A 16,008-nucleotide genomic window follows, 5' to 3' on the forward strand; every position below is an offset into this window, starting at 1 on the left:
AAACATACCTGTTCATAACTCGTCTAAACATACATGTACATAACTCGTCTAACATACATGTACATAACCCTTCTAAACATACATGTACATAACGCTTCTAAACATACATGTACAGAACTCGTCTAAACATACATGTACAGAACTCGTCTAAACATACCTGTACATAACTCGTCCAAACATACATGTACATAACTCGTCTAACATACCTGTACAGAACTCGTCTAAACATACCTGTACAGAACTCGTCTAACATGCATGTACAGAACTCGTCTAACATACATGTACAGAACTCGTCTAACATGCATGTACAGAACTCGTCTAAACATACATGTACATAACCCTTCTAAACATAAATGTACAGAACTCGTCTAAACATATCTGTACATAACTCGTCTAACATACCTGTACAGAACTCGTCTAAACATACCTGTACAGAACTCGTCTAAACATACCTGTACATAACTCGTCTAAACATATCTGTTCATAACTCGTCTAAACATATCTGTACAGAACTCGTCTAAACATACCTGTACAGAAATCGTCTAAACATACCTGTACATAACTCGTCTAAACATACATGTACATAACCCTTCTAAACATAAATGTACATAACTCGTCTAAACATACCTGTACATAACTCGTCTAAACATACATGTACATAACCCTTCTAAACATACATGTACAGAACTCGTCTAAACATACCTGTACAGAACTCGTCTAAACATACCTGTTCATAACTCGTCTAAATATACCTGTACATTTGTACATACCACTTCTAAACATACATGTACAGAACTCGTCTACATATATCTGTACGTAATTCGTCTAACATACCTGTACAGAACTCGTCTACACATACCTGTGCAGAACTCGTCTAAACATACCTGCACAGAACTCGTCTGAACATACCTCTACATAACTCGTCTAAACATACATGTACAAAACTCGTCTAAACTTACCTGTACATAACTCGACTAAACATACCTGTACATAACTCGTCTAAACATACCTGTACAGAACTCGTCTAAACATACCTCTACATAACTCGTCTAAACATACCTCTACATAACTCGTCTAAACATACATGTACAAAACTCGTCTAAACTTACCTGTACATAACTCGACTAAACATACCTGTACATAACTCGTCTAAACATACCTGTACATAACTCGTCTAAACATACATGTACAAAACTCATCTAAACTTACCTGTACATAACTCGAATAAACATACCTGTACATTACTCGTCTAAACATACCTGTACAAAACTCGTCTAACATACCCGTATATAACCTGTCTCAAAATACCTGTACATAACTCGTCTACACATACCTGTACAGAACTCGTCTGAACATACCTGTACAGAACTCGTCTACACATACCTGTACAGAAATCCTATGGGATAACAAGATGGCGACTATTGAATGTAACCTTTATGTACTAATAAACGATGACATATGCTATTATGGAGTTTGTAAAGGTATATGTACTAATAAACGATAACATATGGTATTATGGAGTTTGGAAAGGTACATGTACTTATAAACGATAACATATGGTATTATGGAGTTTGTAAAGGTATATGTACTTATAATCGATAACATATGTTATTATGCAGTTTGTAAAGGTATATGTACTTATAAACGATAACATATGTTATTATGGAGTTTGCTAAGGTAACAAGTAATAATGTGATGAGGTGTTCATAAATCCTATTTCCGGTAATAAAGAATTGATTGTATGACCACAATAAACAATATAGTGAGCTATACAATTCTTACGTATGTTTTCAAGACACACAACCATATACTATACTTATTATGCAGTTGTAATACAGGAATATTTTTAGCAGAAATGCTGTATTTTTTTTTGTAAAACCAATCATTTTAATCAGTATACTGAAGAGGTTATTTTTTATTTACCGCAGCTTGACATTGCTTTATCGTTTCATATAACCCTACCTCACAAGCAAATAGCAAAAGCTATAAAAATGTAAAATAAATAAGACAAACGTGTTTGTGAGCGGATGTTGTAAACAAACTATTGAACTCGGTATTTATAGCAACGATGACGCGGGCAATGGTCGAGAATTTCGGTCGAAATAGCCCGAAGTGTTCTTCATTAAAGGCCCATTCATTTGTAAATCTCTGGATCCATCAGTAAATATGGAGACATGTTGTTGGTACATACATATCTGCCTCCAGGTAAGGAAATCAGCAAAAACAAAGGGACGGAAAGTTGAGCCAAGAGACAACAAGATACGACATCTCATTCCGCCTTCTTTATGTCCATTGTGTGCTTGTATTGAGTACTTTGTTCGTACTAAACAATGTATCGAACCATGTCCAATTAGAGAGGACTCCAACACTTTTAAAAATCCCTCAGACATTTCATTTCAGAGTGTAACTGTGGTATCGTGCTCACAAAGGTCATTGGTATATGGTTATTAGCATTCACGTGAACTTTACCGTAGAATATTCGTTTACTATTGATAACCTTTTGAAGAAGTCTGATTATATATGTTTTGACGTCTATGTTAAGTAAAATTGTGTGCACAAGATGACTTGATTTGTCAATGAGTCGTCAAACTAAATGTACCAATGTGATACCTTTTCGTCATCCGATATGAAAAGCGTCACGCAGTCTATTCTGGCTATAGTTTTCATCAACTAAGTCGACGTATTGAACGATAGTATCAGTCACAACAATAATAGTAATTTGTATCACCAGTACGCAGTACACAAACTATTTATTTACTCTGTAAATCAATAAAGATCTGTACGCCTTAAGGAGACTACCGCTCAAAAACCCACGCTCACTTGCGATAGCATCACAGGCCAGTGGTCACGTGTATGCTGACCAGTGACCAAGCATGGTCATCTTTTACTTTGAATGGTAATTAACGAAAACAAAGAAATCCCTCCATAAATATAGAGTATGAAGTCGGTGTGCTGTTTGCCTGGTAACTTACCAATTTATTACAACCGAACCCGATGTGTTATCGTTAAGACTTTCATCACTGTGTTAGTGCAATACACGACTATATACAGTACTTAGCTTTTAGAGAGTCTGACTACAATCCAATGTGATGACCGTTTAGTGCCTGAATCACGATTGTAGAACAAACGGAAATGGTAATTAATTTAAGGTCTCGGTTTGATCGGGAACGCCGACTCGTGGAATTAACGGCACTATCTAATGACCTATGTTTCGACAGTTTTATAATCACTGTCCACTTATTATATAGGCAATTCCGTAAATTTTGTATGACAAAACAATTCATGTTGAATATTTGTCGCGATGACAAATAATAATACTAATTGAATAATAGTGTTCTTTTACGTTTCGGTTAATACATTTTTTTATAATTGAAAAAATGGATACTTTTCTTTTTTATTCAAGTGGGGGTAATAATGTCACGAGATTTGGGGATGTACATAGCTTGTAAATAGGTTTACATATACTGTAAATAACTAAGTTTACAATGGCATGTGGTGTGATTCTATGCACGCAGATACTGTCACGGTTTTGGAGGATATACATAGTTTATCACTAAATTTACAGTTTGTACATGTGGTGTCGGGACATGGACGCAGTTTTGTATAACATATTTAGAATGTAACCAGGTTTAAAGATATTCATAGTTTTGCTTTCGTGAATGATTTTTTTTTTTATTAAACTTTATAATGTAATGGGATGTTAGCATATATAGATAGGTTTATATTTAATGTTATATTGCCTTGTTGTATAATGATGAACATGGTTTTGTATGAAACTTTATGATATAATGGGAGATGAAGAGATATATATAGGTTTATATTTAATGTTACATTTCCTTGTTGCATATGTGGATATTTTTTTATTATAACACTTTATGATATAATGTGATGTGAGGAGATATGGTTCATATTTAATGTTATATTTCCTTGTTGCATATGTGGATATTTTTTATTATAACACTTTATGATATAATGTGATGTGAGGAGATATAGATAGGTTCATATTTAATGTTATATTTCCTTGTTGTATATGTGGATATTTTTTATTATAACACTTTATGATATAATGTGATGTGAGGAGATATAGATAGGTTCATATTTAATGTTATATTTCCTTGTTGTATATGTGGATATTTTTTATTATAACACTTTATGATATAATGTGATGTGAGGAGATATAGATAGGTTCATATTTAATGTTATATTTCCTTGTTGTATATGTGGATATTTTTTATTATAACACTTTATGATATAATGTGATGTGAGGAGATATAGATAGGTTCATATTTAATGTTATATTTCCTTGTTGTATATGTGGATATTTTTTATTATAACACTTTATGATATAATGTGATGTGAGGAGATATAGATAGGTTCATATTTAATGTTATATTTCCTTGTTGTATATGTGGATATTTTTTATTATAACACTTTATGATATAATGTGATGTGAGGAGATATAGATAGGTTCATATTTAATGTTATATTTCCTTGTTGTATATGTGGATATTTTTTATTATAACACTTTATGATATAATGCGATGTTAGGATATATAGATAGGTTCATATTTAATGTTATATTTCCTTGTTGCATATGTGGATATTTTTTATTATAACACTTTATGATATAATGTGATGTGAGGAGATATAGATAGGTTCATATTTAATGTTATATTTCCTTGTTGTATATGTGGATATTTTTTATTATAACACTTTATGATATAATGCGATGTTAGGATATATAGATAGGTTCATATTTAATGTTATATTTCCTTGTTGCATATGTGGATATTTTTTATTATAACACTTTATGATATAATGTGATGTGAGGAGATATAGATAGGTTCATATTTAATGTTATATTTCCTTGTTGTATATGTGGATATTTTTTATTATAACACTTTATGATATAATGTGATGTGAGGATATATAGATAGGTTCATATTTAATGTTATATTTCCTTGTTGCATATGTGGATATTTTTTATTATAACACTTTATGATATAATGTGATGTGAGGAGATATAGATAGGTTCATATTTAATGTTATATTTCCTTGTTGTATATGTGGATATTTTTTATTATAAAACTTTATGATATAATGTGATGTGAGGATATATATATAGGTTCATATTTAATGTTATATTTCCTTGTTGCATATGTGGATATTTTTTATTATAACACTTTATGATATAATGTGATGTGAGGAGATATGGTTCATATTCAATGTTCTATTTCCTTGTTGTATATGCTCACTCCATACTTTTACCTAGCTTGTGTTTTTTAAGAAGGAATTCCTGCAGATAATGTTTTAGATGTGACGAATAGTTTTATACTTTAACTTGTCAGGATCTGCATATGTGGTATTGTTATTATTTATTTATACTGTATATGTCATTGTATGTATCATGTCCATGTCCTTTATAAATTTGGTATTACAGGGCCATATTGTAAATAAGATGTAAGATCTAAATATGTAACCTGTCTAAAAATTATATTAAGTGTTTGTATCAATGTATGCTACAGAGTAGCTGTTAGTCACGAAACTATAACCGCGCAGGCACGGGGTCAATCCTTTTGCCCATTGTGACCCGCGGTCATTCAAACTATGATTTTATCGTTGGAAGAGCGACAGACGAAGTCATAAACATGTTCATTAGGTCCAGCATTGATGACCGAAAATAAAAACACATCGCCCCGGACATTGTCAGCGTTACACTGGTCAGTCGACACACATCTGTCAATCATTTTACATGACTGGTCAGCACATACCAGGATGTCATCAGAAAACGTCAGTATCCCGGAACACGACGAGGACAACCTTTTACTCTCGCAAAACTTTGTAAAGTGGTGATTTGACAAATTTCGCGAATATAGACCTGTTTTAATGTTTCGTTCAGTCCTAGGAGTTCTGGTAGCTGTATGTGGTGCCCGTCCACGTTAAGCTAGTAGACCGTGGTATTGGCGGGATATTGTCCACCACACGTGTTGACCGATGTGTTCAATGGTGATGTACGGCTGATCACTGCTGTTTGTTCTGATGACTGATTGTTATACGAGTGTGTTGGTATATTGATTGTATGATCTACAATGTTATCAATACGTCGTGTGTGAATGTTAGGCCGTGGTTGGTTTTTTTCAGAGTGGACTCGGTGCGGTGAGAACTACCACATAGTGACCCTACTCTTATATCCAGAAGACTGGCATTTTAGCCAAATACAACAGTGGAGACAGTTGTTTCAAACCAACAAAATACAACAGTGGAGACAGTTGTTTCAAAACTAACAAAATACAACAGTGGAGACAGTTGTTTCAAAACTAACAAAATACAAATCAAAATTATTAAAGGGAATTATTGATACAACACGGATACAGCTCTCAGTGTTCACACGAAGACATCACATCTTGACTGTGTGAAAAGTTTATCACAACCAGCAAGGACTGCTATTTGTACATTGTATTTATGTCACGTGGATTAAAGGTTTAATTCCGAGGGACCTGGTTTCAGCACGTGTAAACAGATGAATTTAAAATAAAACCTCCTTGTTTAACTAAACAACGGAGTTTATTATAAAAATTGATGTTGAGACGGCATTATCGATGTTTTTGTGACGTCATTAGCCGAGTATACTAAGTTAAATTGCCGATTTCGGTTTATATTAAATTACCTGTGTAAACGTGACAGTTCGTCTCTGAACAGTTGTTGAAATAACAAGAACGCTAGTATCAAATAAGATATTTTGATGAGAGTAAACACTATCTGAAGATAGTCCTAGGTAGTGTTTGACATCCAATATTCGTCCGATTTCAAGATGAAGGAGTACGACGATGCTAAAGAGGGAACGTTTGAGATTGATGCCGAGTCTGACTGGACCAAACATCTGAGTGACGACCTCATCTTCAAGTCTAGCGGCGTAAGTACTAGATATAACACAGGAATCAATGAGTTATTAAAACAAGTTAAAATAAGTTAATCTTTTAAATTTGCATTTTATTCACGAAGTCTCATATGTAACGTTGATCCTATCCCCACGCTTTCCCCGACTGATACAAAATATATATGTAACGTTGATCCTATCCCCACGCTTTCCCCGACTGATGCAAAATGCACATGTAACGTTGATCCTATCCTCACGCTTTTCCCGACTGATACAAAATGCATATGTAACGTTGATCCTATCCCCACGCTTTTCCCGACTGATACAAAATGCATATGTAACGTTGATTCTATCCCCACGCTTTCCCCGACTGATGCAAAATGCATATGTAACGTTGATCCTATCCCCACGCTTTCCCCGAGTGATACAAAATGCCCTATTAGTTCATTCACAAAATTTAGGGTGTAATTAATATAAACAAAAAATCTCACTTTTCACTAATAAAACTTTGTAATCAGAAATTTTAGCAAGAACAGATCATGGACATACGGTAATGTTTTAGATGTAGTGAATACTTTGTTGTAAGGGATTGCACTATTGTTACCAAGTCCTATTCTGTTATTTAACAATATATTCAGCTCTGGTCATTGTTTGTGGGGCCATTAAGAAATTTTACCAGGTTACCAGGTGGTAGTGAAGTATGTCAATAATTACCGAAGCTTATGTCTCATGCATGTTGTAACCAACGTAAGACTGTCTTTTTTTACTTTTGTTCTAAATGAAAGACTTCTATATTTTTAAAGAAAATGTACACTACATTTCTGACCATCGTTATTATTTTAACAATATGGCGTCTGCTGTTCACGTTATTTTTGTAATACAACCAACACCAACCACTTTCATACCGCGACCATCCCTCAACCAACACCAACCACCCTCATACCGCGACCACCCCCAACCAACACCAACCACCCTCATACCGAGACCATCCCCAACCAACATCAACCACCCTCATACCGCGACCATCCCTCAACCAACACCAACCACCCTCATACCGCGACCATCCCTAACCAACACTAACCATATTTATATATAGTTATATTTGTATATCTTCTTGCAGAAATGTTCGTTACGACATTACATTGATAACGGTAGGTGATTCTGTCGTAAATCAATTGTGACGTAATGATGGCCTCCGGTCAAGTCGCGAAGATAGCACCTGTGTCTGGTCAAGTACATTTACTTGCAATGCGTTACAAGATTTATTACATGTCTCCTCAATATTTTCATTGAATTCCAACAATCATTATTGCGTAGAGACACGGGCTATCTACACTGACAGCGGGGACCGTTTCGATGTGTGGATATGATTGTATCTACATTGAAGGCGGGACCTTCTCTACTGCTAGACTAGATATTATCTACATACATGTGAAAAGAATAGTGTCTTTCATGTGTAGCGTACACACTACAGCTGTGTCGTAGACATGTACACCGCTTATTTTCGCTCTGATATTATGACGAAAGACGTTTTGTATCTAACATGTCCAACTGTTGCATGTTCTACCATATTTGACAGGTAACGACGCTGTTCCCACGGTACGACATGTGTATACACAGGTATTCTGATAGTACACCTGACACTGACTGCAACATATCTCACTAGTACATAAAACGTACTGGTAATTGATTACGCTCACCTGTACGGGAACACGCCCATCAGAAAGCAGTACTAATAAAGCGCGAAAAATACCGAAATAGACGTAACCTAGCAACTGGAATTTATTCAGACACAGTTAACAGGAAATCCTTATCAGGTTCTGACAAATATTGTGTAACAAGCGGTTTACAGGCATCTTTCCATTTTGATATAATTCAACATTTGATTTCGAAACAAATTAAACATTGTTAATCATTATTTTTCCCTTTAAATATTGCTGATGAGTCCTTAACGGGCCAACTGGCTATATGGTGTAGTAAAGTGGTAACTTCTATATTTAGGTTTAAGTAGGTGCTTCCTTCCTATATATTTCTAGTTAAGAGCTGCGGACATAACAGATTTAATAAAAATATCTGATAAGCTATGCTTTTTAAATGTTTAAAGTTGCATAAGCCTAAGATAATGTAACATGGTTTATTTATGAAAGGAGAATAAGGAATTAAGAATCGATGTTAAGACCTTAAATAATTGAGAAACTATAAAAATGGTATTACAATGAATCTCGTCAATTAATGATTTGTATGCCCTCGGGGGTCTTCTGTGATATTTGGCCCTTCAGCACGACACCTACAAGATACGATTGACTTGCTTGTACATTGGTTATTTAGTTTTACAATTATTTCTTAGACATTTGCTGAGGAAATACATACATATTTTCCCCTTTGCAACTCAATGCTATTTTCAAGTGTCATGGTAAGGTGCGTAATTTGTTTTTTGATTAATAATCTAAATGTTCATTAATATGTCATCAATATATAAATTGTATTTTTCTCGAGGGTAGAACATGTTATCAGTAAATCTCTCATGCTTAACTTTTATATAAACCTCAGTTTAAACTAAATGTGTATAACGATCATTTTTCGGTTTAATACTGTACGGAGGGTTATATACTGTAGTTAGAAGCTAACATTTGAGTGTACATCAATACATATTACGCAGTTCTTAGATACGGAATAAATATCAATATACAGAGATTGTCGACCCCGGTAATGTCTTCATGTGCAATGACACAAATATGTTATTAAGTTTGTCAGAGCTCGGAAAACACTTCCTGTACAACTACAGAAATGTATTATTTAGATCGTCAGGTCCCGGTCCCACTTCCTATACAATTATATAAATATATTAATGAGATCATCAGGGCCCGGTCCCACTTCCTAAACAATTATACAAATATATCATTGAGATCGTCAGGTCCCGGTCCCACTTCCTGTACAATTATATAAATATATTAATGAGATCATCAGGGCCCGGTCCCACTTCCTGAACAATTATACAAATATATCATTGAGATCGTCAGGTCCCGGTCCCACTTCCTGTACAATTATATAATTATATTAATGAGATCATCAGGGCCCGGTCCCACTTCCTGTACAGTTATATAAATATATTAATGAGATCATCAGGGCCCGGTCCCACTTCCTATACAATTATATAGATATATCAATGAGATCATCAGGGCCCGGTCCCACTTCCTGAACAATTATACAAATATATCATTGAGATCGTCAGGGCCCGGAAAACACTTCCTGTACAATAATTACACAACTGTATTATCGAGACCGTCAGGGCCCAGACAACACTTCCTGTACAATTACACAAAACCAATATATTATTGAGATCATCAGGGCCCGGTCCCACTTCCTGTACAATTATATGAATATATTAATGAGATCATCAGGGCCCGGTCCCACTTCCTGTACAATTATACTGATATATAATTGAGATCATTAGGGCCCAGAAACGACTTCCTGTTCAATTATACAAATACATTTTTGAGGTCGTCGGGTCCCGGAGACCGTTTCCTGTACAATTATATAAATATATTATTGAGATCATTAGGGTCCGGATACCGCTTCCTGTACAATAATACAGATATATTTTTGAGGTCGTCGGGGCCCGGAGACCGTTTCCTGCACAATTATACAGATATTTTATTGATATCATCACGGTCCGAAGACCGTTTCCTGTACAATTATACAAGTATATGATTGGGATCGTCGGGGCCCGGAGACCACTACTTATACAATTATACAATGTACAAATATATTATTTGAGATCATCAGGGCCCGGATACCGCTTCCTGCACAATTATATATATATGATATTGAAAGAAGCTTTTAGTTCACTCGCCCATCTATAAATATACATGTACACTAAAGTAATCTTCTATTATAATTTCGGGGTTTCTTTCATTATCATTACCTGATTAATAGAGATTTGTTATTTGTCTTGGCGATGGATAGTTAGGACCAATGATCAGTTCGAGACGGACGGAATGCTCATTCTTCTGCATCTACATACAAACTGTTCAAATGAAGCGAGTTGTTTCAAAGTATTTCTACTGACTGTTATAATCTTCTACATGTAATACAAAGTATTTCTACTGACTGTTATAATCTTCTACATGTAATACAAAGTATTTCTACTGACTGTTATAATCTATACTTCTACATGTAATACAAAGTATTTCTACTGACTGTTATAATCTATACTTCTACATGTAATACAAAGTATTTCTACTGACTGTTATAATCTATACTTCTACATGTAATACAAAGTATTTCTACTGACTGTTATAATCTATACTTCTACATGTAATACAAAGTATTTCTACTGACTGTTATAATCTATACTTCTACATGTAATACAAAGTATTTCTACTGACTGTTATAATCTATACTTCTACATGTAATACAAAGTATTTCTACTGACTGTTATAATCTATACTTCTACATGTAATACAAAGTATTTCTACTGACTGTTATAATCTATACTTCTACATGTAATACAAAGTATTTCTACTGACTGTTATAATCTATACTTCTACATGTAATACAAAGTATTTCTACTGACTGTTATAATCTATACTTCTACATGTAATACAAAGTATTTCTACTGACTGTTATAATCTATACTTCTACATGTAATACAAAGTATTTCTACTGACTGTTATAATCTATACTTCTACATGTAATACAAAGTATTTCTACTGACTGTTATAATCTATACTTCTACATGTAATACAAAGTATTTCTACTGACTGTTATAATCTATACTTCTACATGTAATACAAAGTATTTCTACTGACTGTTATAATCTATACTTCTACATGTAATACAAAGTATTTCTACTGACTGTTATAATCTATACTTCTACATGTAATACAAAGTATTTCTACTGACTGTTATAATCTATACTTCTACATGTAATACAAAGTATTTCTACTGACTGTTATAATCTATACTTCTACATGTAATACAAAGTATTTCTACTGACTGTTATAATCTATACTTCTACATGTAATACAAAGTATTTCTACTGACTGTTATAATCTATACTTCTACATGTAATACAAAGTATTTCTACTGACTGTTATAATCTATACTTCTACATGTAATACAAAGTATTTCTACTGACTGTTATAATCTATACTTCTACATGTAATACAAAGTATTTCTACTGACTGTTATAATCTATACTTCTACATGTAATACAAAGTATTTCTACTGACTGTTATAATCTATACTTCTACATGTAATACAAAGTATTTCTACTGACTGTTATAATCTATACTTCTACATGTAATACAAAGTATTTCTACTGACTGTTATAATCTATACTTCTACATGTAATACAAAGTATTTCTACTGACTGTTATAATCTATACTTCTACATGTAATACAAAGTATTTCTACTGACTGTTATAATCTATACTTCTACATGTAATACAAAGTATTTCTACTGACTGTTATAATCTATACTTCTACATGTAATACAAAGTATTTCTACTGACTGTTATAATCTATACTTCTACATGTAATACAAAGTATTTCTACTGACTGTTATAATCTATACTTCTACATGTAATACAAAGTATTTCTACTGACTGTTATAATCTATACTTCTACATGTAATACAAAGTATTTCTACTGACTGTTATAATCTATACTTCTACATGTAATACAAAGTATTTCTACTGACTGTTATAATCTATACTTCTACATGTAATACAAAGTACTTCTACCGACTGTTATAATCTATACTTCTACAGGTAATACAAAGTATTTCTACTGACTGTTATAATCTATACTTCAACATGAAATACAAAGTATTTCTACCGACTGTTATAATCTATACTTCTACATGTAATACAAAGTATTTCTACTGACCGTTATAATCTTCTACATGTAATACAGATGTAGTGCTTTCTTTCCAGCCTCAGCGCCGGTTTGATGATGAACTTGGCGGCTTTACTCTAACACCTGTCATTCTCAAGGAGAGGATTTATGACCATAGCAGTCTAAACGACCCAGAGCTTTACGACGGCTTCTCCGGGTACGGATTGTCCACGAGTAGCTCTCGGTCGTTTCTCGGAAAGCCACGGAAAGACCGAGGTGATCAGGGCCGCATCGGACTTATCTTAGTGCTACTGATTGGGGCCCTGCTCATCTCATTCGGCGTCGGCCTCCTCGTCCATTACTGGCTAATGATGCAAGGTAAACTTCAAAACCATATTATGATTCCAGCATCGTCAACAGGGCCAGCGTCAAACGACAGTAATCAGAATCATAAAACCAGTGTCTGGTTTGTTTGTATAGCGAAATTATTGCATTGTTTTTAAATAACAGCTATTTTCTTCTCAGATAAAATGCCTGAATTCATATTTGCATCGTTTATCTTGGGAAAATGAAACTTGATGCTGAACATGATGGTTTTTGTTCGAGCCCAACTGCCTTCAGATTGAAAAAATAAACTGTTGTGCAAGGTTCATTTTATGTAAACAGGCTACATGAATATCATCTGCACTGGTGATACAACAAGAATAGAAAACATACACTGTTGAAATTATTTAAGACTACTATATATTTATACCAACATGATTCTTTATATGTCTACTGTTTATGAGAATTATTGATAAATTTTCATATATTTTATATAATTTCCTTTGCAGAAGACCATCCAATCCAAGGTAAGTTTGCAGTTCATCTCAGTTTAGCATTTAACGTTCAGAACATTCACTCATTCGATTTGACACGTCTGGCGAGTATACATATGTTAGATAAAAGTCTACTATGTTTGTCCTTACGGTGTGCATTGTTATTAAATTGAGTTTAAGTACATTCACTTTCCCATCAACTATTGGTAAACTGGCACTGTTTGACACCCTGCTGAGAAAAGAAAATATCTGCTGCTGCCAATTGCATGTTTAAAAGGCAGCTATTGTGGGAACCCTCTGAATAATTTGGGTTTTGATTTTGTACCCCTCCATTGGGCACACAAAAGTGACCAAAATATGTCTTCTGTCCCAATTTCAACATTTATGATCTGTATAGCCTCTCTCTACTTCCTTACAACCTTCTGGTGTCCTAGCGCTTTGCTTGGCAATACACCAATTGTGGCCATAGTGTTAAACGTTGCCAAAGTGCAGAAGGCAATGGGCTCTATCCCATCATACGAAATTCATTAAAATGGTAGTGACCCTTCCTGCTACACATTCAGCATTAAGGGAATTTGCAACAACTTGTTCACACGATGTCAGTATAATGTGACCGGGAGGTTCACCCGATGTCAGTATAATGTGGCCGGGATGTTCACCCGATGTCAGTATAATGACACCGGGAGGTTCACCCGATGTCCGTATAGTATGACCGGGAGGTTCGCCCGATGTCAGTATTATGTGACCGGGAGGTTCACCCGATGTCGGTATAATTTGATCGGGAGGTTCACCCGATGTCCGTATAGTGTGACCGGGAGGTTCACCCGATGTCTGTATAATGTGGCCGGGAGGTTCACCCGATGTCAGTATCATGAGACCGGGAGGTTCACCCGATGTCAGTATCATGAGACCGGGAGGTTCACCCGATGTCAGTATTATGTGACCGGGAGGTTCACCCGATGTCGGTATAATTTGATCGGGAGGTTCACCCGATGTCCGTATAATATGAATGGAAGGTTCACCCGATGGCCGTATAATGTGACCGGGAGGTTCAACCGATGTCCGTATAATGTGACCGGGAGGGTCACCCGATGTCAGTATAATGTGACTAGGAGGTTCACCCGATGTCCGTATAATGTGACCAGGATCATACGAAATTCATTAAAATGGTAGTGGCCCTTCCTACTACACATTCAGCATTAAGGGAATTTACAACAACTTGTTCACACGATGTCAGTATAATGTGACCGGGATGTTCACCCGATGTCAGTATAATGTGGCCGGGATGTTCACCCGATGTCAGTATAATGTGACCGTGATGTTCACCCGATGTCAGTATAATGAGACCGGGAGGTTCACCCGATGTCCGTATAATGTGACCGGGAGGTTCACCCGATGTCCGTATAGTATGACCGGGAGGTTCGACCGATGTCAGTATAATGTGACCGGGAGGTTCACCCGATGTCAGTATAATGAGACCGGGAGGTTCACCCGATGTCCGTATAATGTGATCGGGAGGTTCACCCGATGTCAGTATAATGAGACCGGGAGGTTCACCCGATGTCCGTATAATGTGACTGGGAGGTTCACCCGATGTCCGTATAATGTGACCGGGCAGTTCACCCGATTTCCGTATAATGTGACCGGGAGGATCACCCGATGTCCGTATAGTATGACCGGGAGGTTCGCCCGATGTCAGTATAATGTGACCGGGAGGTTCATCCGATGTTCGTATAATGTGACCGGGAGGTTCACCCGATGTACGTATAATGTGACCGGGAGGTTCACCCGATGTCCGTATAATGTGACCGGGAGGTTCACCCGATTTCCGTATAATGTGACCGGGAGGTTCACTCGATGTCAGTATAATGTGACCGGGAGGTTCACCCGATGTCCGTATAATATTACCGGGAGGTTCACCCGATGTCCGTATAATGTGACCGGGAGGTTCACCCGATGTCAGTATAATATGACCGGGAGGTTCACCCGATGTCAATATAATGAAACCGGGAGGTTCACCCAATGTCAGTATAATGTGAATGGGAGGTTCACCCGATGTTTGTATAATGTGACCGGGAGGTTCACCCGATGTCAGTATAATGTGAAGGGGAGGTTCACCCGATTTCCGTATTATGTGACCGGGGGGTTCACCCGATGTCAGTATAATGTGATGTCAGTATCATGAGCCCGGGAGGTTTACCCGATTTCCGTATTATGTGACCGGGAGGATCACCCGATGTCAGTATCATGAGACCGGGAGGTTGGCCCGATGTCAGTATAATGAGACCGGGAGGTTTACCCGATGTCCGTATAATGTGACCGGGAGGTTCATCCGATGTCAGTATCATGAGACCGGGAGGTTTACCCGATGTCCGTATTATGTGACCGGGAGGTTCACCCGATGTCAGTATAATGTGACCGGGAGGTTCACCCGATGTCAGTATAATGTGACCGGGAGGTTCACCCGATGTC

General features: G+C 36.0%; 1 protein-coding gene across 1 annotated transcript in view; it reads left to right on the forward strand.

Annotated features, from left to right (window-relative positions):
- The first annotated feature begins 6,811 nt into the window (after positions 1 to 6,811).
- LOC110454136 overlaps positions 6,812 to 16,008 on the forward strand; it is a 39,053-nt gene continuing 29,856 nt past the window's right edge. Inside the window, exons 1-3 of the mRNA XM_021503512.1 lie at positions 6,812 to 6,913; positions 12,817 to 13,096; positions 13,552 to 13,569. Of these exons, the coding sequence (XP_021359187.1) occupies positions 6,812 to 6,913; positions 12,817 to 13,096; positions 13,552 to 13,569 (400 nt within the window). The remainder of the gene's footprint in view (positions 6,914 to 12,816; positions 13,097 to 13,551; positions 13,570 to 16,008) is intronic.

The sequence above is a fragment of the Mizuhopecten yessoensis genome, unplaced genomic scaffold (genome assembly GCF_002113885.1).
Source record: "Mizuhopecten yessoensis strain PY_sf001 unplaced genomic scaffold, ASM211388v2 scaffold7685, whole genome shotgun sequence".
Classification (NCBI taxonomy): Eukaryota; Metazoa; Mollusca; class Bivalvia; order Pectinida; family Pectinidae; genus Mizuhopecten; species Mizuhopecten yessoensis.